At 39.5% G+C, this 17,072-nt stretch overlaps 1 protein-coding gene across 5 annotated transcripts in view; it reads left to right on the top strand.

Moving 5' to 3' along the window:
* The window catches only part of plcl5 (phospholipase C like 5), a 268,767-nt gene that overhangs the window by 164,732 nt on the left and 86,963 nt on the right, over positions 1–17,072 (top strand). For all 5 annotated transcript variants that reach the window (XM_063038099.1, XM_063038100.1, XM_063038102.1 and 2 more), the window contains one exon: positions 2,545–2,748. In XM_063038099.1, the coding sequence (XP_062894169.1) occupies positions 2,545–2,748 (204 nt within the window). The remainder of the gene's footprint in view (positions 1–2,544; positions 2,749–17,072) is intronic.

Here is a 17,072-nt window from a genome sequence, read left to right as displayed (position 1 = left end):
CTTACTTCCTCAGCTATTGGCTAACTGAGCAGATTTATTTTCTCATTGCAACTCTTCAAAGCCTCTCTGGCCTCAGCCTGCTCATTATAAGGCAGTTATCAAGTGCAGTAATAGTCCATTATACTGCCTTCTGATGACTCTGAAATCCCAAACAACAGAGACTGCAGATACTGGAATCTAGTGCAACCAACAATCCACTGAAGGAACACAGCAGGTGAAGCAGTATCTGTGGGGGGTGGGGGGGGGGAGGCAAGAAAGAGTTATCATACGAGGAACGTTTGATGGCTCTGGGTCTGTACTTGCTGGAATTTAGAAGGATGAGGGGGGATCTCATTGAAATCTTTCGAATGTTGAAAGGCCTAGACAGAGGAGATGTGGAAAGGATGTTTCCCATGGTGGGAGAGTCTAGGACAAGAGGGCACAGCCTCAGGATAGAGGGGCGCCCTTTCAAAACAGAGATGCAAGAAATTTCTTTAGCCAGTGGGTGGTGAATTTGTGGAATTTGTTGCCACATGCAACTATGGTGGCCAGGTCGTTGGGTCTATTTAAGGCAGAGATTGATAGATTCTTGATTGGACATGATATCAAAGGTTGTGGGGAGAAGGCCAGGAATTGAGGTTGAGGAGGAGAAGGAAAAAAGGATCAGCCATGATTGAATGGTGGAGCAGACTCGATGGGCCAGATGGCCTAATTCTGTTCCTATGTCTTATGGTCTAAATTGTCGATATTTCTGGTCTAAACCCAGCATCAAGATGGAGATCGCAAATCAGTTCCAAACTCCCAATGGTTAAGTATCAACTGACAATTTTTCCCACCCTCCTACTCCACCTACCGGGACTCTGTTTCCTGCACCCACTCTAACAGACCAAGGCTCTGATTCCCACAATCCTTTTCCACTCATTTGTGCCTGGTTCCCGCATTCCCACCAACACTCCTCAGACCTGGTTGCCACATTGCCTTCAAATTACCTGGTTCACTGGAATAAGACCATACGAGCAGAATTAAGCCATTCGGCCTATTGAGTCTGGTCTGCCATTCAATCATGGCTGATTGATTTTCCCTTTCAACCGCATTCTCCCTGTAACCTTTGATGCCCTTGTGTGGGATGGCATGGTAGCATAGTAGTTAGCACAACGGATTGCATTACCAATGATCGGGATTCAGTTCATGCTGCTGTCTGTAAGGCATGACCATGTGGGTTTCCTCCCACAGTGCAAAGATGTACTGGTTGGTAGGTTAATTGGTCAGTGTAAATTGTCTCATGATTAAACTGAGGAATCGTTGGATAGCACAGCTCGATGGGCCGGAAGGACTTACTCCTTGCTGTATGTCAATGAAAAAAAAATCAAGACTCTTTCAACCTCTGCTTTAAATATGCCCAATGACTTGGCCTGCACTGCTGTCTGTGGCAATGAATTCCACAGATTCACCACCCTTTGGCAGAAGAAATTCCTCCTCATCTCTGTTCTAAAGGGGCATCATTGTTTACTGAGGCTGTGTTCTTTGGTTCTAGACTCTCCCACTATTGAAATCAACAACAAATCTGAATTAACTGTGCAACATATATACAAAAAATGAACCGAGCAAATGTTGAGATGTTAATTATGAATCTTTAGGAGGTAGTATACTGTATTTTTTACTGTACCTGGTAATCTTCTTGGAAACATGAGTTTAGTAACTCATTCATGAGATGCATCATAGAGCTATACAGAACAGGAACTTGTACTGTATTTCAGCTCAAGTCACTCATGTAATGAGAAATTAAATCTGCTCAGTTAGCCACAGGTTGAGGGAGTACATGTCCCAGTGAACCACAGGTGGGCTGATTCTGAAAGAGGGAACTAAAAATATCTGCCAAGAATTCTGCAAAGTAATTGTTAGTCAGCAGTTCCTTGCCATTGGATAATATTTAGTCAACAGAAGCTGGAAATTCTTTACCCAGATTAAAATCTAATAGTTTGGAAAACCTACCAGACCATCATCACTGAAGCCCTGGGTGTGCTGCATTACTGGAGTTTTACTGTAGTGGGTGATCATCTTGTGATAGAAAAGAGGCTGGGAGGGTGATGTGAAAGACTAAGATGTACTCAGTGGGTTGGACAATACTTGGTGCTGCCCACTGCCGACAATGCCACCATTCCGCCTCATAAACATGAGACACGCAGCACTGAACCATGCCAATGTCTCCTCAGGGTACTGAATGTGATGGAGCAGCAACAGAAGTCGTATTGTTCAGCTGAATTCACATTCAATACTTCACTACAATATTATGCATACTAAATAAATGTTGGAGTTCATAATGATGACATGGTTAACTTCTATGAGTGTAAATTCCTGCAGGTTTGTAGTAGGTAGAAATTCTGGGCTATTTGTTAAGATCAACTCCTAGAATAAGATTTCACGTCCTCTTGAAAATGACTTTTTGTTCTGTTCCATTATTAATCAATTATAAAAATCCTGATGCAAACGATTTTGTTGCATGAGTTCAGATGCCTATAACTGGTGTTACAGTATATTTTATGGATGGGTTTGTATTTTATACAGAATGCCATGGTCTCTTTTAAAGAGTTGTGTGGTCTGACTCCTGCGGCGAACATGAAGCAATGCATTCTAACTCTGTCGTCATGGTTACTGAACAGTGATAACACGATGTTGGTGACACTGAACCTCAGCGAACAGTATCCTTCCATGGAGGCACAGGGTCCAATTCCAGACCTTCTCAGGAAGGTTCTAGCAGCCTATGATACAGTGAGTACACTCATGCAATCTTTCTTCTATTTGTTTTGGTCTGAAATGTGTATGAACAACATTCTTTTAGTCTTAAGGGGCATAGGTCCACTGCTTAAATCTCACACTGAATTAGTAAAGCTGCTGACAGATCTCCTGGAGAGAAATAACTAATGTCCACTTCTGGTAGCAAGGTGAAGGTATGTTCAAAGTTCGAAGCAAATTTAATTATCAAAGTACCTAGAGTATATGTTACCATATACTACCTTGAGATTCATTTTCTTCCAGGCTTTTACAGGAAAATAAAAAAAGTACAATAGAATTTTATGAAAAGCTACAGTATACATGAACAGACAGACTGACAAACAACCAGTGTGCAAAAGAAGACAAACTGTGCAAATAAAAATAATACTGAGAACATGAGTTGTAAAGAGTCATTAAAAGTGAGTCTGTGGGTCATAGAATCAGTTCATGATGCTGAGGTACATCCTGGGATGTGCTGGAACACATCAGTGATGTAACCTGGGGTCAGTGGGTGTTTCAGGTCTTTCAACATCAGACACTCTTAGCCAGACAACCCAGCCAGGGTTGTGTCCCAGCATCACTAGTCCATGGGTCAGACCTCTTTATCTATGGCCATCTGGAGGCTTACTCAGCAGCCTTTGTGACAGTCCTGATGGCTCTTTTCTGTGCAGCCCCCGTAATGCCACGGAGAGAGTAGGTACTGTAGAGCGAGCAACCAGCAAAACCTCTAAACCCCTCCTCTACAGGCTCACATCGTGCCCTCCACCCCTGTCTCTGGCACTACTCTACCAGCTCCTGGTATTTGGATTTCTTAAGCTCAAACACCACCTCAATCTGGTCTTCCCAAGGATCTGTCAGTTCTACCATGACCACCTGCTTCAAGGTTTCTGACAGAATGACCATATCAGGCCTCAGGGATGCTGATCAGAAAAGAAATGAATAAATGTATCCACACATGTTCAGGCACCTGATAATTGTAGGGTAATAATTGTTCCTGAAGCTGTGGTGCAGGGCCCAAGGCTTTTGTACCTTCTACCTGATGGCATGTGGCTGTGACTAACAAGTCAAGCTCTTCTTTTCATTTCACCAACCTTTAGCTAACTTGGGGCTCAACTGTGGTTGACTAAAGACTCAAACTATGTACACATCAAAATAAAAGCTAAATTGGCTGCAGTACTTCTTGGATTAGGGTGCAGTTTCCATAGTAACAAACTATTCAGCATTAATTATATTTGAACTCATAACCTAACCCATTAATCGGGTTGCAGAAAACTTTGCTTTCAGATTGCAAAATGTAATTAAAAGTTATTATCACATAAAGCCAGAATAATTGGCCAGTGAGTCCCATGAGTAAACATTGAAATTCTATTCACACATGTGACCTGACTGGAAACTTCAATGTTGTGAAAAGGAAACTGAAACATTTGTAGATTTCAAGATCATTTGATATAATTACTTGTGCGCTCAGATCTGGCTTCATGGGATATTTTTCAGGAATATATGAAATGCACCCAACCATCAAATTCTTGGAGCAAAAGTACTTTGTTTCATATTCACTGAGAGTGAGGCATTTACATTGAAATCGAACGGTTTAACTGAAATAACAGGAAATTGCAATGGCTGAATTGAACTGGTTAGATAGTTTAAAGGAACAGACAGAAGGCAAGGAATGAAAGATATAAGGAGGTAATTCAGGACCCTCTGAAAAATACACCCGAAAGGAAGGAAAGATTTTGAGGCAGGGATGAACCAGCTTTGGCCTACCCAGCAAGTTAAGGACCATAAGATATCGGAGCAGAGTTATCCCATTCAGCCCATTGAGCCTACTCCACCATTCCATCATGGCTTATTTTTTAACACTCTCACCCCATTCTTCTGCCTTACCCCCATAACCTTTGACCCCCCCTTACTAATGAAGAACTTATCAACCTCTGCTTTAAATATACCCAAATGACTCAGTCTTAAGGGCTTAAGTTGAAAGAGGAAGAACATACAAATGGTAAAAGTTAGCAGTGGACACAGAGACTGAGATAAATTAGGAATCCAGTGAAGCCGGACAAAAAAGCATAGATGCTGACGAGAGAGAAAACAAACTGAGAGTGTAATCTAGTGAGGAAGATAGAATCAGCCAATAAACATTTCTTTATAAAAAGAAAGAGAGAGCTCAAGTGAGAGTGCACATTTCACTGTGTTTCAGACACACTTCACCGTTATGTGTCAATGTACGTAGGACAAATAAAGCTAATCTTTAAAAAAGAGTCAACTAGGGCATGAGGGAATGAGATTGCAGAAATAGTTATGGGACCAAGTAAACAGCATCAGTCTTAACAATAGAAGATACAACAAATGCCCCATTAATACTGGGGGAATTAAGTATTATCAGCATCACTAGAGAAATAGTTTTAGGCAAACTAAAGAGTTTAAAAGCTGATAAGCCCCCGGCCCAAATGGCTTGCATCTTAGGATTATAAAAGAAATGGTTACTAAAATAGTTGTAATATTCCAAATATCCTGAGATTCTGGAGAAATGCCAGAGGGTTGGAAATCTGCCAATGTGATATGCAAAAGGGAAGGGAGGCAAAAAGTAGATAACCCTGGGCAATTAACTGTTATTGTCACAAAAATTTTGCATGAAGGAAGTAACAGCAGCACATTTTAAAAAATACTGATTAATCACGCAGAGTCAACCTGGATTAATGAGAGACAAATTGTGTCTGACAAATGTATTAGAGTCTTTTGAGGAAGTCTTGATTAGAGTGGATAGAAGGCAACCAGCAGGTACCGTTGTACTTGCAGGAGGTGCCCTGATGAGGCAACTCATAAGTTGTTAAGTCACAAGGTAGGAGCCCATGGTGTTAGAGGTAAAACCTGGCATGGATAGAGATTGCTAGGCAGAAAGTAGCGGATAGGGATAACAGGTTTCAAGTTGGCAACTTGTGACCAGTGGAGGACCATAGGTATTAGTGCTGGGTTTCGACAGATTACAATATACACTCAGTGGCCATTTTAGTAGTTACAGGAGGTACAACTGTTGTAATGCGTGTTTTTTGTGTTAATGTTGCCTTCTTGTCAGCTTGAAACCATCCAGCCATTCTGTAAAGACCTCCCTCATTAACAAGGTGTTTCTACCCACAGAACTACCACTCACTGGATTTTTTTTGTTTTTTGCACTATTCCTTGTAAACTTTAGAGACTGTTTTGTGTTGAAATCCCAGGAGATCAGCAGCTTCTGAGATATTCAAAGCATCCTGTCTGGCAATAACGATCATTCCACAGTCACAGTCACTTTGATCACATTTCTCCCCCATTCTGATGTTTGGTCTGAACAACAACTGAACCTCTTGACCATGTCTGCATGTTTTTCTGCACTGAGTTGCTGCCACATGATTTGCTGATTAGATATTTGCATTAACGAGCAAGTGTACAGGCTTACCTCATAAAGTGGCCACTGAATTATATTGCCACTTGGAGGGAGGAAGCAAACGTACTGCGACCAAATTGCAAAAATAGATATTAATGTGAATTGCAAGATGGGTACTAGCAGTTTATGAAAAGATATTGGTAACTTACGTGACTGTCAAAAAGGGTATAATGGAGAAAATATGAAGTTGTTCATTTTGGAAGGGGGTACTAAAGACAATGTTACTGATATGGAGGAAAAACTGCAGAAAGTTGCAGCACCAATGGATTTGGAGTCCGTGAGGAATGAAATACAAAAAGCTAGTGTACAGCTGGAGCAGGTAATAGGAAATGCTAGTGAAATGTTGCCCCTTATTTCATAGGCGTTGAAGTATGTAAGTAGGAGCCTAACTGCAACTGTACGAAGCACTAGTGGGACAGAATGAAGAGGGCAGCAAACAATCCTGAGGCCCTGTTTATTGAAAGTTATTATTTCATTAGAGTTGGTTTGGAGAAGGTTCACTAGAATGATCTTGAGTACAGGGTTTGACATCTGAGGGATGGTTAAACAGGTTGTTTGGTGGTGCTTGGATGAATGAGCGGTCATCCTTTTGGAACAGATAAGACTCAAAAGTTAAAAGAAAATTCATTATCAAAGTACGTATATGTGACCATATACGACACTGAGATTCATTTTCTTGCAGGCGTGCATAATAGAACAAAGAAATACAAAATAATCGGTGAAAAACTACACAGTCTGATAAACAGCCAACGCCTTTCCTGGAGTAGTCCGAAGTAAGAGGGCATGTACTCTGAAAAAGAAGGTGTCGATTTAAGACTGAGATGAGAAAGAATTGTGAGTCTTTTGACTTTCCTGCCACGGAGAGCTTTGGAGACACAGTCCTTATGTGTACTTAATGCTGAAAAGCAATATGTTTCTAATCAGTAAGAAATCAGCAGAGAAGGGAAGAAAACTAGATAAGGAATGTTGGATCAGCCATTATTCTCTTGATGATAAAACAGCTTCAAGGAGCTGAATGACCTTCTCCCTTCCCCATTTCCTATGGTCTTAAATGAATCTTAAGAGTTATCTTACTTTTAAGATTCAATAGGACTTATGCATGAATAAATCTAGTAACACATTAATAAAGGAGAGCAGCATAGAAAATTGTGAGGAGAAATGATGCTGACTCAGGGCACAGTATGAAAAGATTTGCTGGTCTGGACCCATCTCAACTTTGGTTGGATACTTATACCCAACCGCTTTAGTTGGAGGAACAACTCCTGTGTCAGTGAAATATAAATTCCTTTCAAAGGCAACACATTGATTTAATTAATAGGAAATGCAAAGAATCTTCAGCATTTCTAATTATTCCTCTGTTGTTTTAGGCCTCCTGGAGTGCTGTAGGAAGTTAGTTTTGCCTGAGCAGAAGAATATTGCAAAATGAGAATGCTTTTGTTCACTGTGCTGTCCTTGTAGCAATGTGGACCAAGTCAACGTCTTGACCCTCGTACATTCAATGCCTCATGTTGGTTGTACTGCTTAGCGAATGAACCCAAATTAAACACACTGAAACCAGAATGTACAATAACTCCACCAAATTATCAGCAAGCATTTTTTAAAAATACACTATTGGAATTAATAAAGGAATTAAATTTGTGTTTTCTATGAAAACATTGTCAAAACAAATCATATTTCTATTAAATTTTCTTGAAATACCTTTAGTCAAACTATTTTAGCATATTTTATTTTAACTTACAATGTGTTATGTATAGTTGTATGGCATTTAAAGATAAAGATCGGTAATCAAAAGTCATTACAATGTACAGAGGTGCAATAGAAATGAAAAGGACATGGATGTCACAGAGTTCAAGGAAGTGGAACCGTTTCTTCTCAAGTTTTTTTTTATCTTTTGAGAGTTTTTCACTGAGTTGAAAATTCAAAAATCCGATGCGCAAAAGGACTTGGGAGTCCTCATGCAGAATTCCCTAAAGGTTCATTTGCAGGTTGAGTCAGTGGTGAGGGAGGCAAATACAATGCTAGCCCTCATTTCAAGAGGACTAGAATATAAAATCAAAGATGTAATGTTGAGGCTTTAGAAGGCACTGGTGAGGCCTCACTTGGAGTACTGTGAGCAGTTTTGGGCCCCTTATCTGAGAAAGTATGGGCTGACATTGGAGAAGGTTCAAAGGAGGTCCACAAAAATGATTGCAGGATTGAAAGACCTATCATATGAGGAGTGTTTGATGGCTCTGGGCTTGTACTCATTGGAATTCAGAAAAATGAGTAGGGATGACATTGAAACCTAGCGAATGTTGAAAGTCTTCGATAGAGTGGATGTGGAGAGGATGTTTCCTATGTTGGTGAAGTCTATGACCGGAGGACACAGCCTCAGAATTGAGGGATGCCCATTTAGAACGGAAATGAGGAGAACTTCTTTAGCCAGAGAGTGGTGAATTATGGATTTCATTGCCACAGGAGGCTATGGAGGCCAAGTCACTGAGTGTATTTAAAGCAGAGGTTGATAGATTCTTGATTGGTCAGAGCATGAAGAGATATGGGGAGAAGGCAAGAGATTGGGACTGAGAGGGAAATGAATCAGCCATGATGAAATGGCAGAACAGAACCAATGGACCAAGTAGCCTCATTCTGCTCATATATCTTATGGTCCTATGGTATTCAGCTTCCACTATCACAATTGCTAGACATTATTCAAATCTATTAAACATCTAATCTGTATTTGGGTAACCATATACAGTAGCAGTGATCACCTTGGATCGTTACCAGAAGCAGAAAGGCACATTTGGCACAGTTTTAGTGTTGTTTGTCCTTCAAGGTTCTCTTGGAATTGTTTAGACCAGCAGTTGGAATAGTGGACGAGGATTCACCTAAGGGCTTAACAGATTTGATATGTCAGGGAACATTTTACCACCTTCCACAGACAGAGCTTGTTTGGGGCTGATGTAATCAACGGTAGATTAACCAGCTGAAATGTTGTATAGAAGCAAAAAATGATGCCACCCACACGGAAAAATATGACTTCACCAGAAGAGTTTCTTGCAATCACACTTAATCCTAATAAAAACAAACTCAGTGGGTTGAACATACAATTAGAAATTGTTCTCACATTTCAGACAGATTGAAAATAGTTACAGGGAAAAAAATATTTTGAGGAAGTGGAAGTGCATAACCATTATTCATAGCAGTTATTTATAAATAATGCATTAGTGGGAGACCTCATGAAAAATCAAGACTCCTTTCTTGCTCCCTTCATTAAAGTTCTTTATAATTGCCTTAAGATTGCAGAATTAATTGATGCCAATTTGTGAGATAAACAAATATTATGGCCATTTTATGTAATATTTCCATAATATTTAACTGCAAAAAGTGCTGGCTGTCCATTTTCTCTATACCTCTTATCATTTTGTACACCTCTATTGAGTCACCTCTCATGCTCCTTCGCTCCAAAGGGAAAATCCCTCGCTCACTCACCACTTGCACATAAAGCATGCTCTCTAATCCAGGCAAATCTCCTCTGCATCCTCTCCCAGGCTTCCACGTTCTTCCTATAATGAGCTGACTAGAATTCAACATAATATTCCCTAAGTCCCATTGTGGTCTAACCAGAGTTTTGTAGAGTATTATGAAATTAAGAGTATTATATAAATAAATAATTGAGATAATTTGTGTACAAAAATAAAATGATAAATGAAAGCAATATCTGCCAGTGATAAAAATCTGAAATAAAAGCAGAAAATTGCTCAGCAGGCCATGTAGTATTGAAAAATTATTAATGCTTCAGGCCATTGTTAATGCCCCAGATGCTGTCTGAACTGCTGAATATTCTCTGTTTGGTTCTATTAAATGATAAATGATTCTAAACTTGGTGGAGATGACTATGTGTGAGATACAAATTGCTGTTGTGTTAATGAATTAAAACAAAGTACACCACTGGAGATTGGGTGAAACCCTCAATTAACCCCTTAGTTAAGGGTATAAAATATTAAACATATTTCCTGGTATCCATTAACTTGGACTGCGCTCTCAGTCCAAATAAAGTGTGTTTACCCATAACTTCAACTGTCCAGTTCTTCAGCGGATGCTGCCTGACCCGCTGAGTTTGTCCAGCACTTAGCATGTTGTGTGTTGTGTGTGGTACTTGCACATTGGTGATGGTCTCAGATATGAAGGATACAGCATAAGTGAGGTGTTAATGGAACAATCTCATGCATGAGGGAATATCTTAGTGAAAGGAATGGAAGTGGATATTGGAAGGAAAATAAGGATAAGAGAGATACACACAAAGGCAGTAAGGGCAACGTTATTCAGATATCGTAGGGCCTTTCAGCTTTTTCAGTCCTTTAGCAGAGATGCATCTGCTCTCCGTGTCCAAACCAGAACAGATGCTCAATGCACATTTGACCCAGAGGAGATCACCTCATGAGTCACTTCCTTTGAGTTATTTTCATTCCCTTTATAAAAAAAACAATCAGCTGCCAATTGTGTGCTTGGTATTTTTAACATGTTATATTTTGGAATGCTAGTTCCGCATGCTGCTGGAAGAATCCAAGCCTATTAAAGAGTGACATCCTGCAAATTGTTTGAAAATATTCAGCACACTGGCTTTTTCTTCTCTTGAGCTGGAACTTATACCAATTCAGGCTGAGTGTCGTCGATATCAGCAGATTAATCTAAGTTCAAGGTAAATTTATTATCGAAGTATGTATGCCATGTACAACCTTGAGAATAATTTTCTTGCAGTAAAATAAGGAAATGCAATATAATCCACACATAACAAAGGCCGAGTCCCTGAGAGTGAGTGTACAGGTGTGTAGTCACTTCAGCACTGGGGCAAGTGAAGCCATCCACGCCGGGCGGGATCCTGATGGTTGTCAGGCAACACCTGGTGGCATGGGACCCAAGACTCCTGCACCTCTTGCCTGATGGTAGTAGTGAGGAGAGAGGGAGATCGATCAAACGCAGGCAGATGGGAAGGGCACAGGTGGGGGGATCTTGGCTAGCATGGACTGTGGGGCTGAACACTGGTTCATTTTCCACTCTCGGCCCTCAACTCTTTAATCTGGCTAGAAGTCCACCCAGGCACTCTCTCTTCCAGCAGTAGCCGACCTTTGTCCGCCTCAGTGGTCTTAACCATCTGGAAACTTTCCCAGAACGTTAACACTTTCAAGCATACAAGTAGGCCCCAACGTTGGGTAATTTTGAGTTCATCAAGAAGCCCCCAGAGGCTCAGTTACTTTTATAAATCAATGGAGACTACAAATAAATAAAGAGGATTCTAAAATGTGACTACATAATGCTTAACGCATTTAAGCAACTGAGGTGTTGTGGTATTCTGACAAAGGTTGAAAGCTGAGTGGTTACTGAGATACTTAGTTAATCAGAATCGATTGTTTCATTAGGGTTCACTAAGTTTCTACATGCCTTGAGAGGGGAACAGTATCATAAGAAATTCGATCATGCAGATACAAAGGTGTCAGAAAAAAAATTAAATGATCCATCAAAAGTCATATTCTCAAGTTTGTTCATACAGTCATAGAGTCTTACTGTGAGGAAGTACTGCTTACTTAGGGGAAGCTGGCCTGACAGCCTAACTGGTCCATGCTGACCAAAATGCCTATCTAACTTAATCCCATTTGCCTGAGTTCAGCCCATATCCATCTAAACCTTTCCTATCCAAGTATCTGTCCAACTCTGTTCTAAAAGTTGTTATTGTATCTACCTCAACCACTTCCTCTGGCAGCTTGTTCCATATATGTCACACCCTCTTTCTCTCAAGTTCTAATTAAATCTCTCCCCTTTCACCATAAATCTATGTCCTCTAGTTTTTGATTCCTCAACCCTGAGTATTCACCGTATTTACACCCCTCATGATTTTATACACTCATTGGATTAGGTGGTATGTTGAGCAGGAAGGAGAACATTAAGATACTTTGTGGAGACTTCAAGACCAGCGGACTGAGTGGGCAAGAATGTGGTGCAATGCGGATTATTTATCAAATGGTGAGAGATTTGTGGGTAATGTTGATGATCACAAGAACATGGGTGTATACAGGTCCTGAAAGCCAACATGAAGTATAGCAAGTGATAAGGAAGGCAAATGGAAAGTTGGCCTTTATTCTGAGAGGATCTGAATAAAGGAGGAAAGGTACTTTAATATATCCATGTCAGGCCTTGATGGGACCACATTTGGAATATAGGTCACCTTAAACAAAAATGACATACTTGTGATAGGAAGAATGCAGAAGGTCATGAGACTGGATTCAGAAAGTGTTGATAGATGAGGAGATCGAGTGGGATCAGTCTGCATTCTCTAGTTTAGAATAAACAAGAGAATATTTCATTGAAACTTACAAAATCCGTATAAGGCTTAGCAAGCTGGATGTAGGGAAAACATTCTCCTGGTTGAAAAGCCTATGGCCAGGCATGACAGTCTCAGAACAAGTTATAAATCATTTATGACTGGGATAGAGAGAATCTACTTCACTTAGAGTCCTTGGAGTTGTTTATCCTGGAGGCAGTGAAGGCTCAGTCATTGTGTTTGTAGACAAACAGCACAATAAATATTAAGGGAATCAACAATAAATATACGGGATAATGGAGGAAAATGGCTTTGAAGTAAAAGATCATCCATATTCATAATTGAGGGCGAGCAGGCTTAAAGGGCCAAGTGGGTCTCCTAATCCTATTTATTTTGTTGTTGTGTTTTTAAAGGGTCTGTAAACCCACACAGGTCAAAAGTAAGTGTGATGTGCACCTCATCAATAATCATCCATCCTGAACATTTCCCTTCCTGAACATTTCCTCTGCGTATGGCACTGTTAAACAAGAAACTTCTCATTTACTGGCCTTCAAAATAAGAAAAAAATAGAGAATAATACCCACAAGATGCTGGAGGAACTCAACGGTTCACACAGAATTTATGGAAAGGAATAGCGAGTCGACGTTTCGGGCCGAGACCCTTCAAGAGGACTTGAAAAAGGGGAATGAAGCCAAAATAAGAAGGCGAGGGTGGGGAAAGAGTACAAGCTGAATGATGATAGGTGAGGAGAAGAGAAGGAGTAAGAGGGGAGCCAGAATGGGGAATGGAAAAAGAGAGAAGGGGAAGGGGGAGAAATGACCAGAAGTTGATTTTCATGCCACCAGGTTGGAAACAACCCAGATAAAATATATAAGAAAAAAAGTTTTTCAACTTCTCCAGTAATTCAATATTTTCTTCATTTCTTATTGTTCTAACTTACATCCTAAACATCATTTAGAGATTGTGCTGGAAACCTGAATTGTCAGAGTTGACTATGTTTGTAACATTGGCAAATGGTGTTTATTGTGATGGCTTTAGAAGTAAAACAATATGAGGACTCCAGTTTGTCATACTGACATGCAGACAGCTCAAGGGAACTACACCTCAGCTGTCCTGTCATTTCATGGATGAAATTTTATCAAAGGGATTGCACATTGAAATTAGGAAAGGGTAGGTTGTGGCCCTCAGGACCCTACATTGAATTCAGCAGTTCCAGTTTGTCTCATATACTGGCCAGGTCTAATGTGAGGATATTCACGTGCAAATCAATAAAGTTGTTCTCCAGTCAAAGACACGGCCTGGCCTGCAGAATATTTCCAGCAGCTCCAGTGTTCTACAATGCCTATGTCCAGTAGGGTTTCTCTTTCTTTTCTCACTTCCTACTCACCTCCCTTTTTTTTCTGTCTCCTCAAGACTGATTGTTGCTCATTAAGAAGGCATTGCTTTCTTAGATTGCACTAAGAGCATCTTTGTCCTCTGAAACTTCTTGCTCTCCGCTCAATGTTCTCTCTCAGTGCAACTTTTTTGAATTGAAAAGACACTTGTTATTCATCTATCCCAGTTCCAACATTTCTAACACTGTTTTATTCCAGTTTTCTTTGAGTGAAATTTCTTGATTTCACTCCTTACTGGCCTAGCTGGAATTTTTTAGAGGCACTTTGGGCCATAGGGACTGTTTCTGTAATGTCCTGTTCTAAGGAGACACAAGAGACTGCAAAATGCTGGAATCTGAAACAACAAACAACTTGCTGGAGGACCTCAGTGGGTCAAGCATCATCTATGGGAGGAAAGGAATGGTGGGAATGACTATTTTGCATGCGTTGGACTATTAAATTTAATTATGTTTTGGGAGCTTCTTCGTATGTAGAGATGTCTACGAATGAGGCGTTCATAACTCAGGGACAGCCTGCATACCTAAATGTGGTTTGAAGAGACATTACTTTTCATTGTTACACCCAAGCTGTGTCAGAAAGCTCTCAGATTGCCCTAGGCAAACAACAAGAACTTGCACTTACGTTGTAGCTTTCAACTGAGAAAAATTGAACAGAGTAATGGAAAGATAAAAACAAAATTTGTGAATTGTATTCTTGAAAGCTGGGTTTCATCTTGGGTGAACTGGAGTGGTATTAGATTTATTGTAGAATTAGGCACTTATTTGGGGAACTGGGGAGGTGGTCGGTTCTTCCTCTGTCACCACTCCACAGGATGAAAAAATTGCCCTTTTCACATAGCAGGGTTTCCTGCCTTCTTTGAATCTTACTGAGAACTTTTTCCTGAAAAGAAATTACGACCATATGTTTTGTCCAACTTTTTTTTAAAGTGTTTGCCATTCCATTCAAATCTCTTTCTGGAAGTGCAGAGAAATTCAAGCTAATCCAAGTGTTTATGTTCTGTTTTCAGTCTCTCGTCACCTACGTCAAGAAGTTTTAATTGAAGGGAATAATCCCACTATGAATGTTTATTTACTAAAGTCATCCGAGGCTGAAAATGTGATACAGCTATTGATGATTCATTGCATTCTATCCTCCCTATTACACAGCTGAAAAGGAATCCAGGCACAGATATATTTTGATTAAATTGCAGAGCTTTTCCAAATTAAAAACATGAGTGGTATTATTAAATGTGCCAAAATAATTCATATATTAAGCAATATGAAATTATTACTTTGTTTTTGAGTATTATCTTGATACCAAAGATACATTATTTTATTTGCAATGTAAATGTTATTCTGCAAGAAACATTTAGAACTGGGTAGAACTTATTCTAACCCATCTCATAAAATAACAATTAGAGCAGCATCAACTCCTCCAGCCCCCTACCTCTCCCATAAAATAATCTTTAATTTTACTTTGATAATTCTTTGTTTGAATATTCCCTAAACATAGAATGGTAACAAACTTTGAACCACTTTTCTATGAAGTGAGTCAAGATGTTTTACTGGATTGCGATCAATTGGATTACCGTTTGTAGGGCACTCCTATGAGCACAACAATAAATACTATTCAAGATAATTTCATTATTACAAATAATTTTGAGACATCTTTAAAGGGAGGTGCAGAGTGCTAGAGAAATGAATATTGTAGAAATACCATATAAGCTGTTGTCATGTTGTTTCACCTGTGACCTGTGACAGACGCCCAAAGTTTTGGGCATGCAGAACCAGCAGACACAATCCTGTTCCTATTTGCCTAGTTGCACAGCTATATGATTCATAGATTTTCATTTATTAATAGATATACTCAGTAATCAATTAAGCCTGACTTATTAATGATCTTAGTTACTTTGATCAAATATGCAACTAATTAGAAAATGCTTTGGAGCTCAGTGGGAAAATTGACATTCAGTCTTCATGGCATTCATGCAATTGTCAAAGCTTTAGGAATAGAGTGGCAATGAGCTGTGCTGATTCCCCTTTTATATTAACTAATTAATTTTAATTGCCAAAATTTTCCTCAAATCTGGAGGAGTAATAATTTTTTGAATTATTTATTTTTGAATCCAGATTTAACTCCACTCTTGCAACAGGAAAAAACTATTTAAATAAATATGATTTTTGCAAGCAACATCTAGGTTTTTAAAGTCACCAACTAACTTTCTCTGCTTAGAGTTAATGGGAATTTGCTCTGAGGAGCATCAATAGTATCTAATAGAGATTACCTATTGCTTAAAGTAACAGTTCTCAGCAGCCTGCTGTGCGCTCTGTAAATATAATTAATGAAGCATCTTTTGCAACATAAAACCTCCAGCTGGTCATAGCTGTTTCACTATGAACCAGGACCATGCAGGTCCTGGTATATGTTTATCCCACATAAATATCACCACTGTGGACCTACTGCACCCTATCTTGTGACAGCAGTTTGCAACATTGCTTTCTTTACTGCCAGATTTTATAACACTGGGAATTTGATGTAGGAGGTTTTGCTGCAGTGCATTTAAAATATCGAAATGTTCTGTTTGTATACATTTCTTTCAGCTTTTATGTACATTAATTTATAGAGTTATAAAAGTGTGGTCTTCCTTGTGATGTAGGAAATATGGAGGCAGTTTGTGCAGGAACAACAATGCAATAATGAGCTGGTAATTTATTTTAATAGAGTTGATTTAAGAAGGAATATTAGCTTTATTGCCTGGAGTTAGAGTTCAGAAATAGAGAAGTATAGTCATAAATGAGGTGCAACTACGCTTGAAGTACTGTGTACAGCAGTGATAACAGTTCATTTCCAGACGAGCTCATGGACAATCATTAAGATTTAGTGTGTGGTTAAAAGGACACTTAGTACTGTTATAACTATTGTGTACAACATTCTAATAAGTACTATGTACTTATTCAAGGATGTTCTTGCATTTGAGGCAGTCCAAATCAGCCCACTTCCATGGATGGCAAAGTGGTCCTATCGATTTTCTGAAGTGGGTCTTGAAATTACAACTGTCAGCTTCAGGGAGGTTTCCCAGATTTAAGGCAGAGATGCTCATAAGTCAAAATGATTAGAAAGCTAAAACCTTTAGTACTTGGCTGTTTATCAAAGAAGGCTATTCTTTCAGCAGAGCAAGGTCCTTTGCATATCAAACTTACAAGAATGGAACAGTTCTGAGGAAACATTT

This window comes from Mobula hypostoma, chromosome X1 (genome assembly GCF_963921235.1).
Source record: "Mobula hypostoma chromosome X1, sMobHyp1.1, whole genome shotgun sequence".
Classification (NCBI taxonomy): Eukaryota; Metazoa; Chordata; class Chondrichthyes; order Myliobatiformes; family Myliobatidae; genus Mobula; species Mobula hypostoma.
This window is presented reverse-complemented; position numbering and strand designations above follow the sequence as displayed.